The sequence below is a fragment of the Pithys albifrons genome, chromosome 7 (assembly GCF_047495875.1).
Source record: "Pithys albifrons albifrons isolate INPA30051 chromosome 7, PitAlb_v1, whole genome shotgun sequence".
Lineage (NCBI taxonomy): Eukaryota > Metazoa > Chordata > Aves > Passeriformes > Thamnophilidae > Pithys > Pithys albifrons.
Genome location: NC_092464.1, coordinates 58,615,314 through 58,633,835, shown reverse-complemented (window position 1 = coordinate 58,633,835; position 18,522 = coordinate 58,615,314). Strand labels below are relative to the sequence as shown.

General features: G+C 51.7%; 1 protein-coding gene across 1 annotated transcript in view; it reads left to right on the top strand.

The window, feature by feature from the left end:
• The window catches only part of LOC139673811 (zinc finger protein 850-like), a 685,564-nt gene that overhangs the window by 619,009 nt on the left and 48,033 nt on the right, over positions 1-18,522 (top strand). Inside the window, 1 exon segment of the mRNA XM_071559630.1 lies at positions 8,645-9,649. Coding sequence (XP_071415731.1) covers positions 8,645-9,649 — 1,005 coding nt within the window.

The window sequence follows — 18,522 nt, the reverse complement described above, 5'->3', positions numbered from 1 at the left end:
CACTAAAGCCAGTCACCTTGTGACCCCACAAACAGAGGTCCTGAGGGAGGCCCCTGGAGCTGCCCAGCACCTCCCTCTCATTGGACACCTCTGGGAGCCTCTCGGAGCTCGGGAACCCTCAAGTTTGCAACACTCCAAAGAGCGTCGCTGATGCCCAGGACAATTCTGATCCCCCCTCAACAAACACACCCCTCCAGGTGCCGCCCTTGTCTCTTGGGAAACACAAAGGGATGGGATGGGAGTGTTTCACTGACAACCAGGAGAATTGTGGATGGGCACCTTTACACACACAGATATTGATGTGTCCACACATCTCTGCCTGTGTGTGTGTGAATTGAGTGTGGTGTGAATGTTGTTGTTGTGAATCTATAATTGAGTCACTGTTAAAATTGTAGCAAATGGTGTTGATTCACTTGATAACTGATAAATTTGTCAATGATAAAGTGCTGCTAATATGTTTTAACATTTTTTTATCCAAATCCTTTGCACCCTGACCCTCTTGCAGCTCAAGTGTCTGTATAAATCATTCCCTTTCACTAAAAAAAACATATATTTTTTGTGCAGTCCACTTTGAAATTTTTTCCTTAGCAAAACTACAAAACAACTCCAATTAGTACAAGTCTTGAAGACTTGAAAGCAATTAAAGAAAGAGAAATAAATTGTTTTTCTGTGTTTTAATAAGCCCCACTGTGTATCTGGAGAGGAGTCCATGATCCTCAAGTAGTGAGACAAAATTTGAAAAACTGCTCAAGAAGTCACAAGCGAAACTCCAAGTCCCTTGAAGCATCAATGGGCCCCACTGAGGGCAGGCACTGACAAAGCCTCCCCAGGGACTCCTTAGAGCAGATCCTTGGAGGCCCTGATTGCAGGGAGACAAAGGCTCTGTGCAGGCACCTGCAATGCTGAGAAAACCCTGGGCTGGTTGGAGGAAGCACAAAGGCCAAGGCCTGAGCCCCAGGCCCTGGGACAGCAGGTCCTGTCCCTCACAGGTGGCTCAGGGCTGTTTGTGGGGCAGTGGGATGGGAGGGGGAGGAACAACAAATGTTCAAATCTTCAACCCCTCCCAGCCTCCTCAGGGAGGGCTGAGGGAGAAACCAAGTCCAGAACCTCAAAGGAAAGTTCTTTCTGGTGGCCTCAGTGGCAGAGGCACCTGCCAGAGCCCAGGGGACAAAGGCCTGGGTGCCTTTGTGCCTTCCAGCCCTGTCAGAGCCCTTGGCCATCTGTCCTGCAGCCTGTCCTGCCCTGTCCCTGCTGCTCCTCTGGCCTTGCAGGCTGCACACACCCATCCTGCTTTGCCACGAGCCCTCCCAGCAGCATTTCTGTGCCCTCACTGATGTCTTTCCACCATCTCTGACTGGTCCCTGGAACACAAAGCCATGGGATGATACTGACACCCTCTTGGTGACCTCTTGTACCACAAGGCTCCTCTCTGAGTGACATTTCTTTTTCCTCCCTTCCACTCAGAAACTTCCAAGCTGCACTTTGTGACTTTCCTTCTCTTTCCAGTACCAAGAAAAGCTCTGTCATCCTGGCAGAATCACAGAATATGCTGAGCTGGAAGAGGCCTGTAAGGATAATTGAGTCCAACCCTTAGTCCTGCACAGGACCTTCCCCAAGAGTCACACCATGTGAGGATCATCCAAGCGCTGCTTGAGCTCTATCAGGCTTGGAGCTGTGACCAGTACCCCAGGGAGCCTGTCGAATGCCCAACCAGATCTTCCTTGGACCGTCTCCAGTTCTTCCTCATTCCTCCACAATCGGGAACCTCAAACTCAGACACATCAGTCCAGATGTGTTACCCCAGGGCTCAGTCCAAGGAGGTGACACCTCCCTTGTCTGGGTGGCCACACTCCCTCCAAGGCAGCCCCATGTCCTGTTGTCCTTATTAACTTTGATCCTGATGTCCTGTGCCACAGGACATCCCTCACACAGCCCAGGCCCTTCCCCTCGGGTTCACTCCAGAGCTGTTCAGGTCCCTGCCCTCATCTCTGGGTCATTGTGACCCCAGGGCAGGACTGGCCTCTTTGCCTTCTAAAACTCCAGCAGGTTTGTGTTGGCAGAGCCCAGAGCTCCTCAGGGCCCCTGAGAGGGACTCTCAGCTGGGGCAGCTCTCAGGGTGTGTGCACAGGTGGCTCAGCTGCCTCTGGGTGCCCAAGGCTGCTGCTGCCTGTCAGGGAGGTGACAGATGTGACCTGGCAGCCCCTTCCCAGCCATGGGCCCCTGGAGATGCTGAGGCACAGCTGACTCCTCACAGCATTGCCACCCATGATGGGAAAGAAGCTGGAGAGGTGAGAAGAGCAGTGAAAAGGAGAGGGTGGGGCCCCCAGAACTGATCAGGAGGTGGATGAAATTTGGGGGGATGATATGTAAGGGGTGGGAGAAGAGGGAAAGTGTGAGCTGTGACCCCCAAACTGATCTTGGGGGGGCTTGGGGATTGAGGGGAGGATGGGAATGGGAGGGAATAGGCAGAAGAGTGGAAAAGGAGGGTTGGGCTGGCAGGATGGACAGTTTCATGAGGGTCTTTGGTCAGACGGGGACGCAGGAAAAGGGGATGCAGGGGTGGCTCCCTGAGCTCCCAACCTGCTGTGGGGTGCTGGGGTTGCTGGGTGGGGAGGGTGCACCGTGGGGCAGGGGGGAGTGGAAAGCTTAGACAAAGTTGATAACAAAAGAATTACTTATTACTAGAAATGATGAGATAAAATATGTTAATCAAAATTATTTATTACACAATATAAATCCTAAAACTACAGTAACTATGGTATAAGAGAGGACAGTGCACTGTCCTCAAGCAATTCTTGAAGCAATTCTACTAAAGCTACCAAAAAGGAAATAATTATTAGTTAGCAATTGATGTAGCTCAGACAGCCCAAGGCTGCTGGGGAGATCTCTGCTCTCAGCCTCCAGGAGTGACCTTAGCTCGGGTCCCCACCCAAGGGAGGAATCTCTACACACACCCCCCAGGAGGGGTTACCTGGGAAGAACGTGCCTCTGTGAAAGGAGTCTGGACTTTTATAGTATAAAGGGATTGACTGACAGTCATTTGAGTCCAGTGGTTGCCTCACCATCAGGATGTTAATTAGGTGTTGAAGTCAGACCGATACATGTGCAAACTGGGCATTGTTTGCTTGAACATTCCAGCGCGGATGTCTGTTCTTTCAGTCCGGCGGGTAGACCTGTTCTCTTTCAGTTTTGTGGGTAGACCTGTTTGCTCTCAGTCGGCGGGTATTTTCAAGTCTCTAGGTAGACCTGTTCTCTCTTCCCGTCCAGCGGGTACTCCTCAGCCCGACGGGTAGACCTGTTCTAAGCACGGCTAGTACTGCTCGCTCAGTGGGGCAGGTAGACCTGGTCTCTCCTAGTCCGGCGGGTTGACTTGTTCACTTTTCCAGTCCGACGGGAAGCCTTTTTAGTCTGGCGGGTTGACCTGATCACTACCTCAGTCCAGAGGGTAGACCTGGTACTGGCGGCGGGCGGGTAGACCTGTTCTCTCTCACACCGCCACCCACAGCCGCTCCCAAACCCGCTCCGGCCGCCCCGCCGGGACCGCCTTCCAATGGAGTGGGCGGTGCCAACCCAGGAACACCCCTCGGACAAGGGGAGGGGACACCCACGATCCTCCTCTTCCTCTTCCTTTCCAGCGCTCCGACTGCGCGCCAGGAACTCTCGGGTGAGCGGGAAAACAGGGGGGGAAAGGGGGAGAGGGGAAAGGGGGGCTGGGCCCCCTCAACTGCACAGTGCCCCTGCTGCCCCCCTAAGGGTCGTGCGGGCTGTGCCATGGAACACGAGAGCCGGGATGGGCCCGGCCAAAGACCCCAAGGGCACCAGGATGTGCCGCTCCTTGGAGCCCGCGCTGGGGCTGCCGCGGGGCGGGGCCGGAGCTGCACACAGGGACGGCAAAGGGCCCCGACAAAGTGCTGCGGGACCCCCGAGCCGAGCCCCGAATAGCCTGGGGGGGCTCTGGGGGGTTGGGTTGTGTTCGGGGGGATGGGTGGAGCTTGAGGGACCCCAAAGCTGAGCCGCCAATGCCCCTTGGGGGATACAGGGATTCCCCGGGAGGTGTTTTTAGGGGTGCCGGTGTCGTTTCTCGGCAGAGCCCCTTGGTGGGCGGGGGGATGTTGGTACCCCCCTTGGGGGGGTTGCTGTGACTGGGCAGGCCCTTCATTGGCAACCCGGAGAGGGGAGAACCCCCAGGGACCCCGAATCGGGAACCCAAGAAAGGAGGGACCCCCAGAGCCCCAAAGTGGGAAGACCAAAGCAGGGAAACTCTTGGCAGGGTTTTTTGGAGCTGAATGTTGGTGTTTTGGGCTGAATCTTGGGGGTGCAGGGGGGACACAGTGCTGGGGAAGGGAGTTTCAGGGGGTTGCAGGGCCAAGCAAAAGGGGGTGTAGGGGCTTGGAGAAGTGGGAGGGGGGGTCCAGGGGGACCCTGTGCCCAGGAAAGGGGAGCCCAGGGGTCTCCGATGTGGGGAAAAGGGGGTCAAGGGGTACAGAGACCAGAATGGCCAGGGAAAGGGACTCAAGGGGTCCCCAGTGTTCCCAAAAAGGGGTATCTGTGGTCTGGGAAATGCAGGAGTGGGGGCCCCAGGGGTCTCACAGTCAAGGAAAAGAGGGGTATGGGGCTGGAAGAAGTGGGATGGCCAGGAAAGGGGGTGCAGGAGCATTGCACTGCCTGGAAATGGGGATGAGGAGGGTTCTAAGGTGAAGGAAAGGTAGGACTAGAGGTGGGGAGAGGTGGTTGGGGGGTGCAGGGGGTCTCTGTGCCCGGAAAAGGGGAGTCCAGGGAGTTCCAGGGTAAAGGAAAAGGGAGTGTGGAGTCTGGGAGAGGTGGGAGGGTGTTACAATCTGCTTAAATATCCGAGAAAGAAGTTAGGTTCAAAATATTTTCCCCAACAAAATTAAAACTCAAACTAAGTCCTCTGTTAATTCAAAAAACTGATTTTTTATTATTAAGAAATTGCTGAAAAATTCAAAAAGAGAGGGAAATAAGAACAGTTAGAAAAACACTAAGAATACTTTTTAGAACAACAAAAGAAGAGATTTTATCACCAAAACCAACTATTTTTCTGCCAAGTTAGTGTGTGGGGGGATAAGCGATGTTGTGTCTGTTCCTGTAGGCAGAGGTGTGGAATGCAGCTCTTGCAGTGCAGATGTGATGCTCAGTCTGTGCTGCTCTCCCTTGTGCAGCAGGGCTGCTCCTCGCTCTCTGCAGAGCTCTCAGGCTCCGCGGAGCTGTCGCTCACGGGCAGCAGCGGCGCAGCCACCCCAGGCTGAACAGGGCCAGGGCTGGGTCAGCAGGAGCTGACGTAGGGAGCAAGGCAGAGCTCAGCTTTCTCCTCAGTCTGCAGGGGCAGGCAGGCAAGCAGCTTGGGTGGGGAAAAAGGATGGTAAGAAGGTGAGATGGGTGAGGCAGGGGGAGGTGGGAGAGGTTCTTGGCTGTGGTTCTCTCTCTCCATTCTCCATGCTCCCTATGCACTGAAATTCCAAGGTGTTCTTCTGGTTCTTCTGGAGTTTTTATGGAGTCCAAGACAGTTCAGACATTGTTTTTTTACACATAGCTTGCAAATTTCACAGAAGCAGGATATAGTTTTAGCTCAGTTATTACAACAAGAGGATGCTTGTGTGAGTTCTCAGCAGGCAAGAGGTTTGGCTGAATTTGCTGCCATGACTTGCAGGAAGCTTGGTGAAAGGCTTTGGCAGGTGTTTGTTTGTAAGAGGATTGTGGCTTTCTCTCAAACTGCTGCCAGAAAATTCTTTGATAGGATGTTTATGACAGGGGAACAGTGGGGGAATAATATTTATTACATTTCTCAGTTATTGGTTTATAACAGATGAGTGGGAAAGTGGGGGCAGGGGGGTCCTGGAGCCAAAGAAGGGGAATGTGGGTGTGAGGTGAGCTGGGATGGCTGGGAATGGCGGCCTGGGTGTCCCTGGAGCCAAAGAAAAGGGAGATGCAGGGGCTGGGAGAGGCAAGTTGAGCTGGAAAGGGGGTGCAGGAGGATCCTGGAGTCAAAGAAAGGGGGGTGTGGGGGCTGGAAAACAGGTAACGACCACACAGGGGTGTCCCAGAGCCCTGGAAAAGGAGGTGCAGGGGGATCATGATAATAATAGGGAAGAGAAGGAGAAAGCAGTGAGATGGGGCTCCAAAGTGCTGATTTCCAGAGGGCAGGGAGGTGTCCCCAGGGAAAGGGATCCCAAAGCAGTTCTGGTGTTCAGGGCCGGAGCAGGAACCGGCAACAAGGATTTTGGGAATGCAGAGCAGTGGAAGGGGGGTTGCCCTCACCCTTCTGCCCATCATGTGCCTCAGTCACTCCCAGTATGAGCCCAGTGGCTCCTACTGGATGTCGCTTGCCCACAACATGGTCCAAATTGGCCCCAGTATGGTGCCAGTCACTCCCAGTGTGCTCCCAGTATTAACTCAGTTGCCCCCCACATGCTTTCAGTTGCTTCTTTTTACCTCCTCTATGATTCAGAAAGGATATTGAGGTGCTAGAGTGAGTCCAGAGAAGAGCAACAAGGCTGGAGAAGCGACTGGAGCACAAGCCCTATGGGGAGAGGCTGAGGGAGCTGGGGTTGTTTAGCCTGGAGAAGAGGAGGCTCAGAGGTGACCTCATCACTGTCTAGAACTACCTGAAGGGAAGTTATAGCCAGGTGGGGGCTGGTCTCTTCTCCCAGGCACTCAGCAATAGGACAAGGGGGCACGGGCTTAAGCTTTGCCAGGGGAAATTTAAGTTGGATATCAGAAAAAAAATCTTTCCAAAGAGAGTGCTCAGGCATTAGAATGGGCTGCCCAGAGAGGTGGTGGATTCACCATCCCTAGAGATTTTTAAATGCAGATTGGACGTGGCGCTGAGTGCCATGATCTGGTAAATGGACTGGAGTTGGCCCAAGGGTTGGACTTGATGATCTTGGAGGTTTTTCCAACCCAATCCATTCTATGATTCCATTCATCCCCAGTGTATCCCAGTTACCACCATCATGCTCCCACTCACTTCTAGCATGATGTCATTTGCTCCCAGATTCTTCTGGTTAACCCCAGGAGGGTCCTAATTGCCTGTGACATGCTCCTATATGATGCCAGGATGATCCTAATTGGCCCCAGTCTGTGCCAGGAGGAGCCCAAAGCTCCTGGAACACGTGGAAGACCCATCCAGAGTGGGGTCCCTCCAAGTTCTGTGGCTGCAGGAAGAGCCCCGAGGAGCTGAGGGCCCCCCAGAGCCACCCCAGGCAGTAGAAGGTGGTCCCACAAGGCCTCCTGCTGCCCCTCATGTCCTCCAGCTTGGGCCCAGCTCCTCCTAGTGTTGTCCCAGTTGCCTTCAACATGGTTCCACTTGCTTCCAGTATCAGCCCAGTATCATGCCATGAGCTCCAAGTGTACTCCCAGGTTTTTTCCAGTCATTGCCAGTATAATCCGACACTCTCAGATACTCTCAGTATGATCCCAGTATGACTCCAGTGTGCATCCAGTTGCTCCCAATATTAAACCACTTTCCCCCATATGCTTCCAGTTACTCCCTTTTACCCCCAGTATGGTTCTACTCACTCCCAGGATATCCCAGTTGCCACCAACATGCTCCCAGTCACCTGCAGTGTGATCCCAGTCGCCTCCAACATGATGCCATTTGCTCCCAGTTTCTCCCAGTTGCACCCAACAGGGTCCCAATATCCTCCAGCATGCTCCTTGTCACTCCCAGTATGAGCCCAGTATGATGCCAGTTGTCCCCAGCATGGCTCCAGTTGCTCCCTGGTCCTCCCAGTTTGATCCCCCTCAGTTGCCCTTAGTACATTCCCAGTTTGACCCCAGTCTCTCTCGCATGGTCTCAGTCATGCCCAGTAGCCACTAGTATAGACCCAGCCCCTCCCACTTGCTCCCAGTTGCCCCCAGTGTGGTCCCAGTTCCCTTCCAGCATAGTCCCAGTTGTTCCCAGTCACTGCCAATATGGTTCCAGAGATTGCCCAGATGATCCCAGTTATGTCCAGTTACTGCCAGTATAATCAAAGGTTGTTTTGGGCTAAATTTTGATGTTTTGGAGGTTTTTAGGATCACAAGATGCCCAGTGACTTCTAGACATGGACTTGGGCAAGAGGATCCCCCAAGCCAATGCACTCACACCTTGTTTTCCCCCCAAAGCAGGATTTCTCATTCCTCAGCCTTGGCCAGATGGAGGAGGAGGCTGCGAGGAAGAGGAAGATGCCCCGGGACCCCCAGGCAGGTGAGGAGGAAGTCAGTGCCCCTTTGCCCCTCTCTTGTGCTGCATCTTCCAGCCCAGCATGGCCCCGGCTGCAGGACAACCCCGCTGCCGACGCCATCCTGCCGGGGCCGGGTTTGGGGGGATGTCCTTGGCCTTCCCTGTGGGCCGGAGGCAAATGTCCTGCCTGTCCTTGTTCCTTCCTGCCCCAGGCCCTGAGCTGAGCACGGAGAGCACGGAGGACAAATCCCCCCAGCAGAACCTGCTGGCAGAGGCCGTTTTGAACAGCTCCAGAATGCAGGAAGTCACTGAGGAGGAAAAGCCACGGAGATCTGCCAGGAGGAGACATTCCAAGCCTAGCCCAGGGCTTTCTGAGGATAAACAACCCACCCTGTCCCGGGAAGGCGGCCTGAGCTCCAACCAGAGCTCTGACTTGGTGATGCAGCAGCAGCTTCACAGAAGGGAGAAGCGATACAAGTGCTTGGAATGTGGGAAGAGCTTCAGCCAGAGCTCCGAGCTGATCTGCCATCAGCGCATCCACACTGGGGAAAAGCCTTACACATGTAGGGAATGTGGGAAGAGCTTCAGGAACAGCTCCAACCTGCTCCGGCACCAGCGCATGCACAGTGGGGAACGGCCCTACCCATGTAAGGAATGTGGGAAGAGCTTTAGGGACAGCTCTGCCCTCCTCAGCCACCTGCGCCTGCACACTGGGGAGAGGCCCTACACATGTAGGGAATGTGGGAAGCACTTCAAGCACAACTCCAATCTCGTCACTCACCGGCGCACCCACACTGGGGAACGGCCCTACACGTGCACGGAATGTGGGAAGAGCTTCAGTGACAAGTCCACCCTCATCAACCACAGTGGCATCCACACTGGGGAACGGCCCTACGCATGTGGGGAATGTGGGAAGAGCTTCAGGAATATCTCTGGCCTTACCACTCATGAGCGCATTCACACTGGGGAGAGGCCATACAAGTGTGGGCAATGTGGGAAGAGGTTTCAGACCAGCTCACATCTCCTCGTGCATGAGAGGACCCACACAGAGGAGAGGCCCTTCCGCTGCACCGACTGCGGGAAGGGCTTCAAGCAGAGTTCCGCCCTCGTCACCCACCAGCGCATCCACACTGGGGAGAGGCCCTACAGGTGTTCTGAGTGTGGGAAGAGGTTCCAGACCAGCTCAGAAGCTCTTGTGCATCAACGGAGGCACACAGAGGAGAGGCCCTTCCTCTGCACCGACTGTGGGAAGAGATTCAACCAAAATTCCGAACTCATCCTTCACCAGCGTATCCACACTGGGGAGAGGCCGTACAAGTGTGGGGAGTGTGGGAAAAGCTTCAAGCAGAGCGCCAGCCTCATCACTCACCGGCGCATCCACACTGGGGAGAGGCCTTACAGGTGTGACGAGTGTGGGAAGAGCTTCACCCAGAGCTCTACCTTGACCCAACACCAACGGACCCACCAGTAAGGGAAGCCCTCCGAGTGCCCTGACTACAGGAAGAGCTTCGTCCACTGCTGCAACTCCATCAGCGGACCCATGTTGGATGATCCACAGTGACCCACGTTGGGCCCAGACCTAATGACCCATGTCGGGTAAAGACTTGATGACCAGCATTCCTGATGGAGCCTGTTTAGCAGAGACCTGGAGACCCACCTTCCAGGTGATCCATGCTGGGCAGTGCATTGGGTTTCTGTGGCCAGATTTTGGTAACAGGGGAGGCTTCAGGAGTGGATTCTGTGAGCAGCTGCCAGAAGCTTCCCCCATGTCTGGCACCTGTCCTGACCCCCCTAAAGCTGAGGGTGACCCAGGTACTTTTTAATCCACCCCTTGAGGCAGATTAGATTTACGTTATCGATATATATGTATATGTAGGGTTTAGAACACTTTGTTTCCATGTAAAGTAGCTTTGGAGCAGTTTTAGATCCTGTCTGTAGTGATATAAAAGCATAAAAATAACCCTTCCCTTCTGTGGCTCCAAGCCCAGCCTGTCTCCTCCGGGGCTGGATGTTCCCCCCTGTGCCCCTGGGTGGTTCCTTTGCCCAAGGGCAGCAAAGCACCCACTGCTTTTGCAACTGGAGCATGTTGGAGCCACGAACCATGAACATTCCAGTCTCCAAAGCGAAGGCACATCTCCCTTGGTCAGAAATTTTAAACATCAAGTTTAAGGCAGACAACTGTTTCTGCAGCTGGTTTCCGTACCCCTTTTTTTGGCAAGGAAACACTGAGAACAGAACCACAAAGCTGCTGGGGAACACCCAAATATTCAACTGTGGCCACTGAGAAGGAATTCCTGTCCTGGTTAGTGATTTCTCGTGTCTTTTCTGGGTGTGCCAATAACTTACTCAGTACCAAAAGTCTCCTCCCAGTCTCCATGAGCTCCTGTTTAAGCAGGACCAGGAAGCTGATCCCACTCTCCTGAGCTTCACTGTGAGGGGGAGTTCTTGAAAAGAACTCTGGGCTGGAGAACTCAGGGCTGGTTGAGTCAGCACTGGCTGGAGCGATGCCGGAGCTGGGCCAGGGCTGAGCATCCAGATCATGGTCTTGTCTTTGAGGGGCTGAAATAACCACCTGATTAATTAAATGTGGCACATTGAAGGGAAGGGGGTGATAAACTCCAAAAGTCACAATTTTACAGCTGGTTTTATTGAGGCTTTTGCCACCATGGGGTTGGTTTGGGTGTCTGGATGGGGGCAGGCTTTGGTGGCTTGTAATTTTTGCTGACTTGTAAGCTGTTTTTTGGCAACTGAGGCACAAACTCAGGTTGCTTGTACAAACTGAGAACTTTACTAGTTACGAACTCTGCAATTTGTAGGGTTTGAGAGAGGGGCATGCAAACTAGGGGGAGAGACATGCAAGCTGGTACTTTTCCACTACCCAGGAAGGTAACAGTCTTTTAAGCCATGCCCAGCACCACAAATAGAGCAAGCAGGACAAAACTCTGAGACAGAAAGGGTCAGACTTAAGATCTGGAGTGCAAACAGCTCTTCTTTGTTTCTGCTCAAAGCCCATGGCTTCCTGCTGACATCTCCAAGCATCTCTGTGGTTTCATACCAAACTTGCAGCCCCACCTCTTCCCCTTTTTTATTTTTAGGCTGTAACACAGAGACTTGTGCAAAACTGTGATTAATCATATGCTGCATGCAAGATAACAAAGACAGAACACAAAGCATAATAGCAAAAACCACAAACAAACTCATTGATGTAACAATAAATGCTTTCTTTAACCATGGTCCTGTGTCAAACATATCAGGCCAGTTAAACTGCTCATCCCTCGATCATCACTTTTCTCAAGTTGAACAGTAAACTCTTTCAGCTTTTTAATGCTCTGCTGTATTGACTTGGAGGGGTCACTAAGGTTCTTGCATGTCCTGTGTTTAAGTAGGTGTAGGCCTAAATTTAGGCTTTAGTTTTTAGAGCAGGCCTGGGATTATCAGCTGACTGGAGCTGGGTCAGGCCAGCTGACAGCTGACTTCTTCTGGCCAGTGGTATTCTGTACCATATTCTGCTGTTATCTCAAATATAAATACAGTGTAGGAGGAGGTGCTTGTCTCTTTGGTCTTGGCCATGGTAGTGGGAGGATGCTGCTGCTGTCATCCGCTGAGTTGGGCCCAGAACCACCTCACCTCTATGTTACCTAGGAAAGTGAAATGTTTATTCTTAGTTTTCTCTTTGCTTGGGCCTGTCCCTAGGGGGGTGGAGTTCTCTTGGGTGATTTTGCAACCAGAATAGTGAGATTTGTGTCCTGAGAAGTTCAGTTTTCTGTTGGGTGGGGAGGTGAAAAAGTTGTTCGTTATATCTAATTTGTGTGAGCAAGTATTGTAGTTTACTTTTAATTTTCTCTCTTTCTAGAAACTAGTGAAGTGTAAGTTTCGGAGGGTTTCTTTCCATTTTTTTGGCTGGGTGGGGAAGAGGGATCTTTGTCACTTTGGTTCATACTTGGCATCTTGCCGAGCTTTCAAACCAAAACAAAGATTGGTGTGTCTACCCAGTTTTGGCCAGTGGACCTTGGCTGGCCTCCCAGGAGCTTGGAGGCTTCCCGGGAGCTGTGGCTGCTGTACCAGAACTTGTTTATATAAACATACCTAGTTATTGTCATTGTTTTAGTACATGTAGAACACCAAAACATAAACAATGGTTTCTCCCTGCTGGATGCTTGTGTTAACCTCTCTTTTGACTGCCCTTCTAAGTTCAGACACCTTTCCTGTGTCAGCACCCCGAGAATATGAGTACAGATGAAGAGACTGGGCTTTCTGTCCTGCTCCACCCAGACAGAGAGCAAACCCCAAGTGTGGGTCATGTGGTGAACTGTGGTCCTTCCTGTGTGACCAGGGGGAAGACATGAGGTGGTGGGACAGTGGATCTAGTTCTGTATATAAAATGGAAGAAAGGTGGTAAAAAGGCTGTCCACGTAGTTGACGCAGAGACCTCAGAAAAGAGCCAAGAGCAGCAATAAGGCTGCCCTGCCTCCAGCCAGGAGGAGGAGAGGGACAACTGAGACTGTGGGACATTGCTGAACCAGAGCAGTGGCCAAGGCTTTACCTCTACACTGACTTGGTGATGATAACCCATGCCCTGTGGGGATGGCTAGATTGATGGAAGAAGACCAATTGGAAGTGTTGAGAGCTAATGAACATCACACCTGGACTAGAATAAGGGAGAGTTGTTCCTGGCTTGGTGTGCCCAGATGCCTTGGGCCACCTGTAGGTGGGCAAGGCTGATGGGTGGATTTAACCATGAACACAATTTCTAAGGTTATCCACAGCTGTGAAACATGTGCTTGCTATTGTGAAAACCCCTGAAGAGGATGTAGTGACCCCAGTGAGGGGATGGTGACTCCTGAGAAGGGGATGGTGACCCCTGAGAAGGGGATGGAGACCCAGTGTGTGCCTCAAGGACATTTAACCTTGGGAGAACAAAATAACTTGCATTTTAAATTGTGTGCTGCAGGACATGAACCATCACATGAAGAAGACCTGAGCTGAGCCAGTGTTGGTGTCCAATGATGAACTGTTCTTTTATTGCCCCAAATACCCCACCCTAATGGACTAATGCCCACAATATGGAGGGGTGGAAGATGGCTCTGAAAAAACAAAGACTGTTTAAGCGCAAGAAATAGATAGATATAGAATATGGGTTTGATGTCCTTTGGTATGATTGTAGTAGTTTTAGTTAGGCCTAGATGTGGGCCTTAACTTTAGCAGGCCCTGATAATGTTATGTAGATTAGGAGGGACAGGTGTCACCTGACATGAGCAACCAAAGAAATATTTCATCCCCAATGATGCAAACTGAGGTATAAATACAGTAGAGTAGGAGGTGTTTTCTCAGTTCCCATCTTGGCCGAAGTAGAGGCAAGACACGCAGCTGCTGCCTTGGTGGAGTGGGCCTTGGCTGCTGCCCACTGCTACTTCCCATTTTGTTTGAGTTCAGGGAGGTAAAACATTTTATTGTTATTCTCTCTCTTTTGCCTTGCTGGGTGTCTTTTGAGGTGCTTTATGGAGCGATGAGGTCTGTTTTTGATAGGAGGTAGAAAATTGTTGTTATATCTAACTTGTCTAGGTGTGTGTTATATTATAGTTTTCTCCTTTTTTTTCCTCTATAAATATATATAATTAAATTTAAATCTTTGAGGGTTTTTTTCCTCCCTTTTCTCGGTGGGAAGGGGAGGAAGACTGGATCTGTACTGGGCAGTTGGCATTTTGCCAGCTCAACCCAAGACACACCTCAGGATCAAATGGTCAGTGTAAACCTCATGGCCAAATGGTCGGTGTCCTCTCATGGGTCTGATCACATCATGCTCATGGTCATCTCATGGTCATGACCGTCTCGTGTTCAGGACCCTTCAGTGGTCAGGGCTGGAAAAACCCTCTGGGGTCATTAAGTCCAACCATTAACCCACCCCTGCCAAGGGCACCAACAAACCACGTCCCAAAGTGCCACCTCCACACATGTCCTTGGGCACCTCCAGGGATGGGGACTCCACCACTGCCCTGGGCCAGGGCTGGAAAACCCTTTCCATGGAAACATTTTCCTGATATCCACCTAAACCTGCCCTGGAACAACTTGAGGCCATTTCCTCTCAGATATTCCCTTGGCACCCCTTGTTTTGTTTATGTCCCATCAAGGTCACCTGATCTTTTATAGGTCCCCAGGCAATCGCCAGTAACAGGTACAATGGTTGTATTGGGTATAATTCTATAGAAACATATTAATAGATGAACAAAGTAATAATTCTATTAATTCTATTAATTCTAATTAATAACTCTATTAACTATGAACAATTACTACACCACAGACGGAGTCCTCAAAGTTGTAATTTCATGGTATTTTTACCTCCCTCCATCATATTAAACCTTCGGTTTCCACACAGGAAGAATAAATAGATTAAACAGCAATTTCCTGATTATTCTCCAGTTTATTCCCCTCCCCAGGCCCAGCCCCTGCCCTGCCCCCTCCTCAGGGCAGATGAGATCCCAGGGAACAGCCCCAAACTCCTCCAAGGCAGGTACCTGAGATGAGTTTGCTTTTTTCTTGGGAATTCCATCTTCCAGGATCCACCTGAGACTCCTCCCAGGCATCTCTTGGAGCCTCAATTCCTGACTTTGGACTCTGAAATCCCAGATAACAGCCCCAGACTCCTCCAGGGAAGCTTCCAAGTTGGTTTTGCCCTTTTGGAAGTTGCTCTCTATTTTGGGATCCACTGGAGACTACTTTGGACATCTCCCAGTCTTTTCCTGTCTGAGGTTGTACTTGATATCCCAGGCGACAGTCCCACACTGCTCCAATCAGACTCCAGAGGATTCTCCTCTTTCCCTGGAACCTAAGTCTTCCAGGATCTACCTGAGACTCCTTCCAGGTGTCTCCTGGTGTCTTTGCAGGTCTCCTCCAAGGAGCTGAGATCCCAGGGAGCAGCCCCAGTCTCCTCCAAGGAGGCTGCCTGAAAGGACTTTTTCCCTTTTGCAGGAAACTCTGTTCTTCTGGATTCACCCCAGACACCTCCCAGGATTCTCCTGGAGCCTTTTGAGCTCTGGTTTTGAGACCTGAGTTGCTCTCCACAGGCCCAGAATCTTCCAAGGAAAGTTTGCAGTGTGTTTTTGATCCTTTGGAGGTAAATTTTTGCTGTGGATTCCACCCAAGATTCAAGCCAGGTGTGTCCCAGGGCATCTCCTCAAGGAAGCTGAGTTCCCAGGAAGCAGCCCTAGATTCCTCCAGGGAAAGTTCCTGAGATATTTGGCTTGTTTGGAAGTAGCTTTTTGTTCTGGGATTGACTGCAGACTCCTGGCATCTCCCACAGTCTTTCCGTCTCTAATTCAGGCACTTGAAATCCTTGGTAGAAGCTCCAAGACAGTTACTCAAGATGATTTTTCTCTTTAGAATGAAAATGCATCCTCAGGGATCCAGCTGGTGCCTTCTCCAACATTTCCTGAAGTTTTCATTTCTCTTCTGGGGACCTGAAATCCCAGGTACCTGCTCCAAACTGCTCCAGGAATTATTCCAGAGATGATTGTCTCATTTTTGTGGTTCCAGGATCTTTCAGGATCTGCCTCAGACTCCTCCAAAGCTTGTCCTGGAATCTTGAGCTCTGATTTCAGGATCTGCAATCCTGTGTATCAGCCCCAGAATCCTCCAAAGCAGGTACCCAGGATGATTTTTCTTCTTTTTGTAGATTCTGCATCTTCCAGGATCTACCTGAGACTCCTCCCAGGCCTCTTCTGGAGTCTTTTCCACCATCCCCAAGAGAGCTGAGATGCCAGGGAGCAGCCCCAGAGGTGCAGGGCAGCTGCCCGAGGTGATGGCGAGACAGAGGGAGCTGTGCAGGCCTGGAGGGGCACAGGGGCTGTGCCTGTGCTGGCTCAGGAGCAGCTGGATGTGCCTCCTGCTGTGCTGGGGGGTGCGTGTGTGTGCCCTGCTGGGCACAGGGAGGAGCAGCTGCAGCTGCCTCTTGTGCCAGGGCTGTGTCTGCCTTTGCTGCTGGACACAGAGAGGCCATTTGGGCTCCTCTTGTGGCACCAGGGGTGGGCAGTGCCCACTGTGCTGCTGCCGAGCGCCGGGCAGGGCTGGCTGGTTCTGTGTGTGTGACAGTGTCCCCTGTGCCCTGCAGTGTCACAGTGTGCCCTGGGCCTGCAGTGTCACAGTGTCCCCTGAGCCTGCAGTGTCACAGTGTGCCCTGGGCCTGCAGTGTCACAGTGTGCCCTGTGCCCTGCTGTGTCACAGTGTCCCCTGCAGTGTCACAGTGTGCCCTGGGCACCCTCAGGCCCCACATCACACAGCCCTGGCAGTTCCCTCACCTAAAATATTGGGGCACTTTGGGGCACCACAATAGAAGGAAAAGATTGAGCCATTTGAGAATGTCCAAAGGAGGCAACCAAGATGGGGAAGGGCCTGCAGGGGAAGCGTGTGAGGAGCAGCTGAGGGCACTTGATGTGTTCAGCTGCACAAGAGGAGACAGAGGGGAGACCTCAGTGCAGTTACGACTTCCTGGGCAGGGGCAGAGGAGGGGCAGGCACTGATCTCTGCTCTGTGGGTACCAGGGACAGCACCCAGGGAATGGCCTGGGGTTGTGTCAGGGCAGGGTTAGGTTGGATCTTACAAAGGGGTTCTCCCCCCAGAGGGTGGTGGGCACTGAACAGGGTCCCCAGGGCAGTGGGCACAGCCCCAAGGCTGACAGAGCCCCAGGGGTGTTTGGATGATGCTCTGGGGCACAGGGTGTGACTCTTGGGGATTGTCCTGTGCAGGGCTGAGGGTTGGACTCCATGATCCTTGTGAGTCCCTTCCCACTCATCACATTCTGGCATTCTGTGATCCATCCTGAGTGCCACTGTCAAAGCCCCCACAGCCTCCACCCTCCCCTGCCCGAGCCCCCCCCCTGCCCCAACCTGCTGCTGGCCCCACTCCTGGCTGCTTTGGGCAGGGGCTGCCTGGGATGTGCCAGTGCCTGGCACGGGGATGCTCAGGGAACAGGGGGATTTGGGGGACACCTCCCTGGGAAGGGGCTGAGCTCTCTGAAAACAACTGACTCTAACCCTGAATGTAAATTTTAGGAAGCAGTGGAACCCTCTGACAAGGAGACTTTTATGTACTCTTTGGACAAGTGTCCCTTTCCAGGTACGTCACTGTTCTTTATGCAGTGCTTTCCCAAATACTGTTCCTATAACAGTTTGAGTGGTGAAACAATGCTCAGAGGACCTTCTCAATTAGTATTGGCACATTTTGTATCTCTACTTCTTCCTCACTTTTTCTCTCTGACAGGTGTCAGCACCTTCCAAATTATTCAGCTTCACTCAGTTGTGCAGCAGAAGCTCTTACAGTGATCTCTGAAACATCTCAGTCTCTCAGACTCTCCACCCAGGATGGAATCACTACATTTATGCACAAGAGCAGGCCTGGACACAGCAGGATCTGCTCATCCCTGGGACTGCCTGGAGTTCCCATCTGGAGAGGTCCCCCACAATTCAGTCCAACAGTTACTTTGGAAGGTGACTCATTTTTGCTCATTTTGGAGTTGGTTAATTTTGAAGGATCTTGACTGAACTCCATCACTTGGTTTCCAGTTGACAGACAGTCCCAGATCAGTCTCTCCTCTCGTCTGTGTGCACAATGAGCTGGGAGAGTCCTTGCACCACCCAGGGGACAAGTGGCTTCAGTGCTCTGCTGGCACATCAACACAGCTTTGTTTCACTGCTTCAAACCCACCATCTCCTCTCCTCCCTCAGGCATTTTGAATCACCCTGTTTTTGGAGTCATCTGCTCTGCTCCTCTCTGTGTAAAAGCAAAATCAAGAGAAGAAAGGAAAAACACCAGACTTTACTGCATATATTTTTCTCATGCTTCCTTCTGTGAACTGTGTATTTTGATTTAAAAGCATAACAACTAATTAATCAGAGATTTGGGGCTTGAATAGTGAGTTTACTCCACTGCAGGCACTCATGGGAACTTGTTTTCTCCAGGCTCCCTCCATAGTCAGTGCAGACAAGAGAAGACTCTGGAGGCTGAGTTCTCTGAATCTAAAACTGGCATGCAAAGGGAAGGTTACAAATCTCTTCCTGGCACATTTCTCTTGCCCTGCATTTAGGTTAGAACATCTGACAGCAATAGCAATGAGCAGCTGAATGGAAACAAGAGCATTCTGGTGCAGTCAGATGTGAGGTGGGACTGTGTGGAACACTCTGTCATCCATAATAGATTCCAGTGATTATGAAGAGTACTAAAAAGACAAGATATACCTGGTTCCTATTCTGCCCTCCACTCTCCTTTCTTGAAGAACCAAAGAACAAGAAGCTGTGGAAGAAAGCAGGGGATTGGAAAATACTTGATATTGCTTATTTTTAAATCAATGC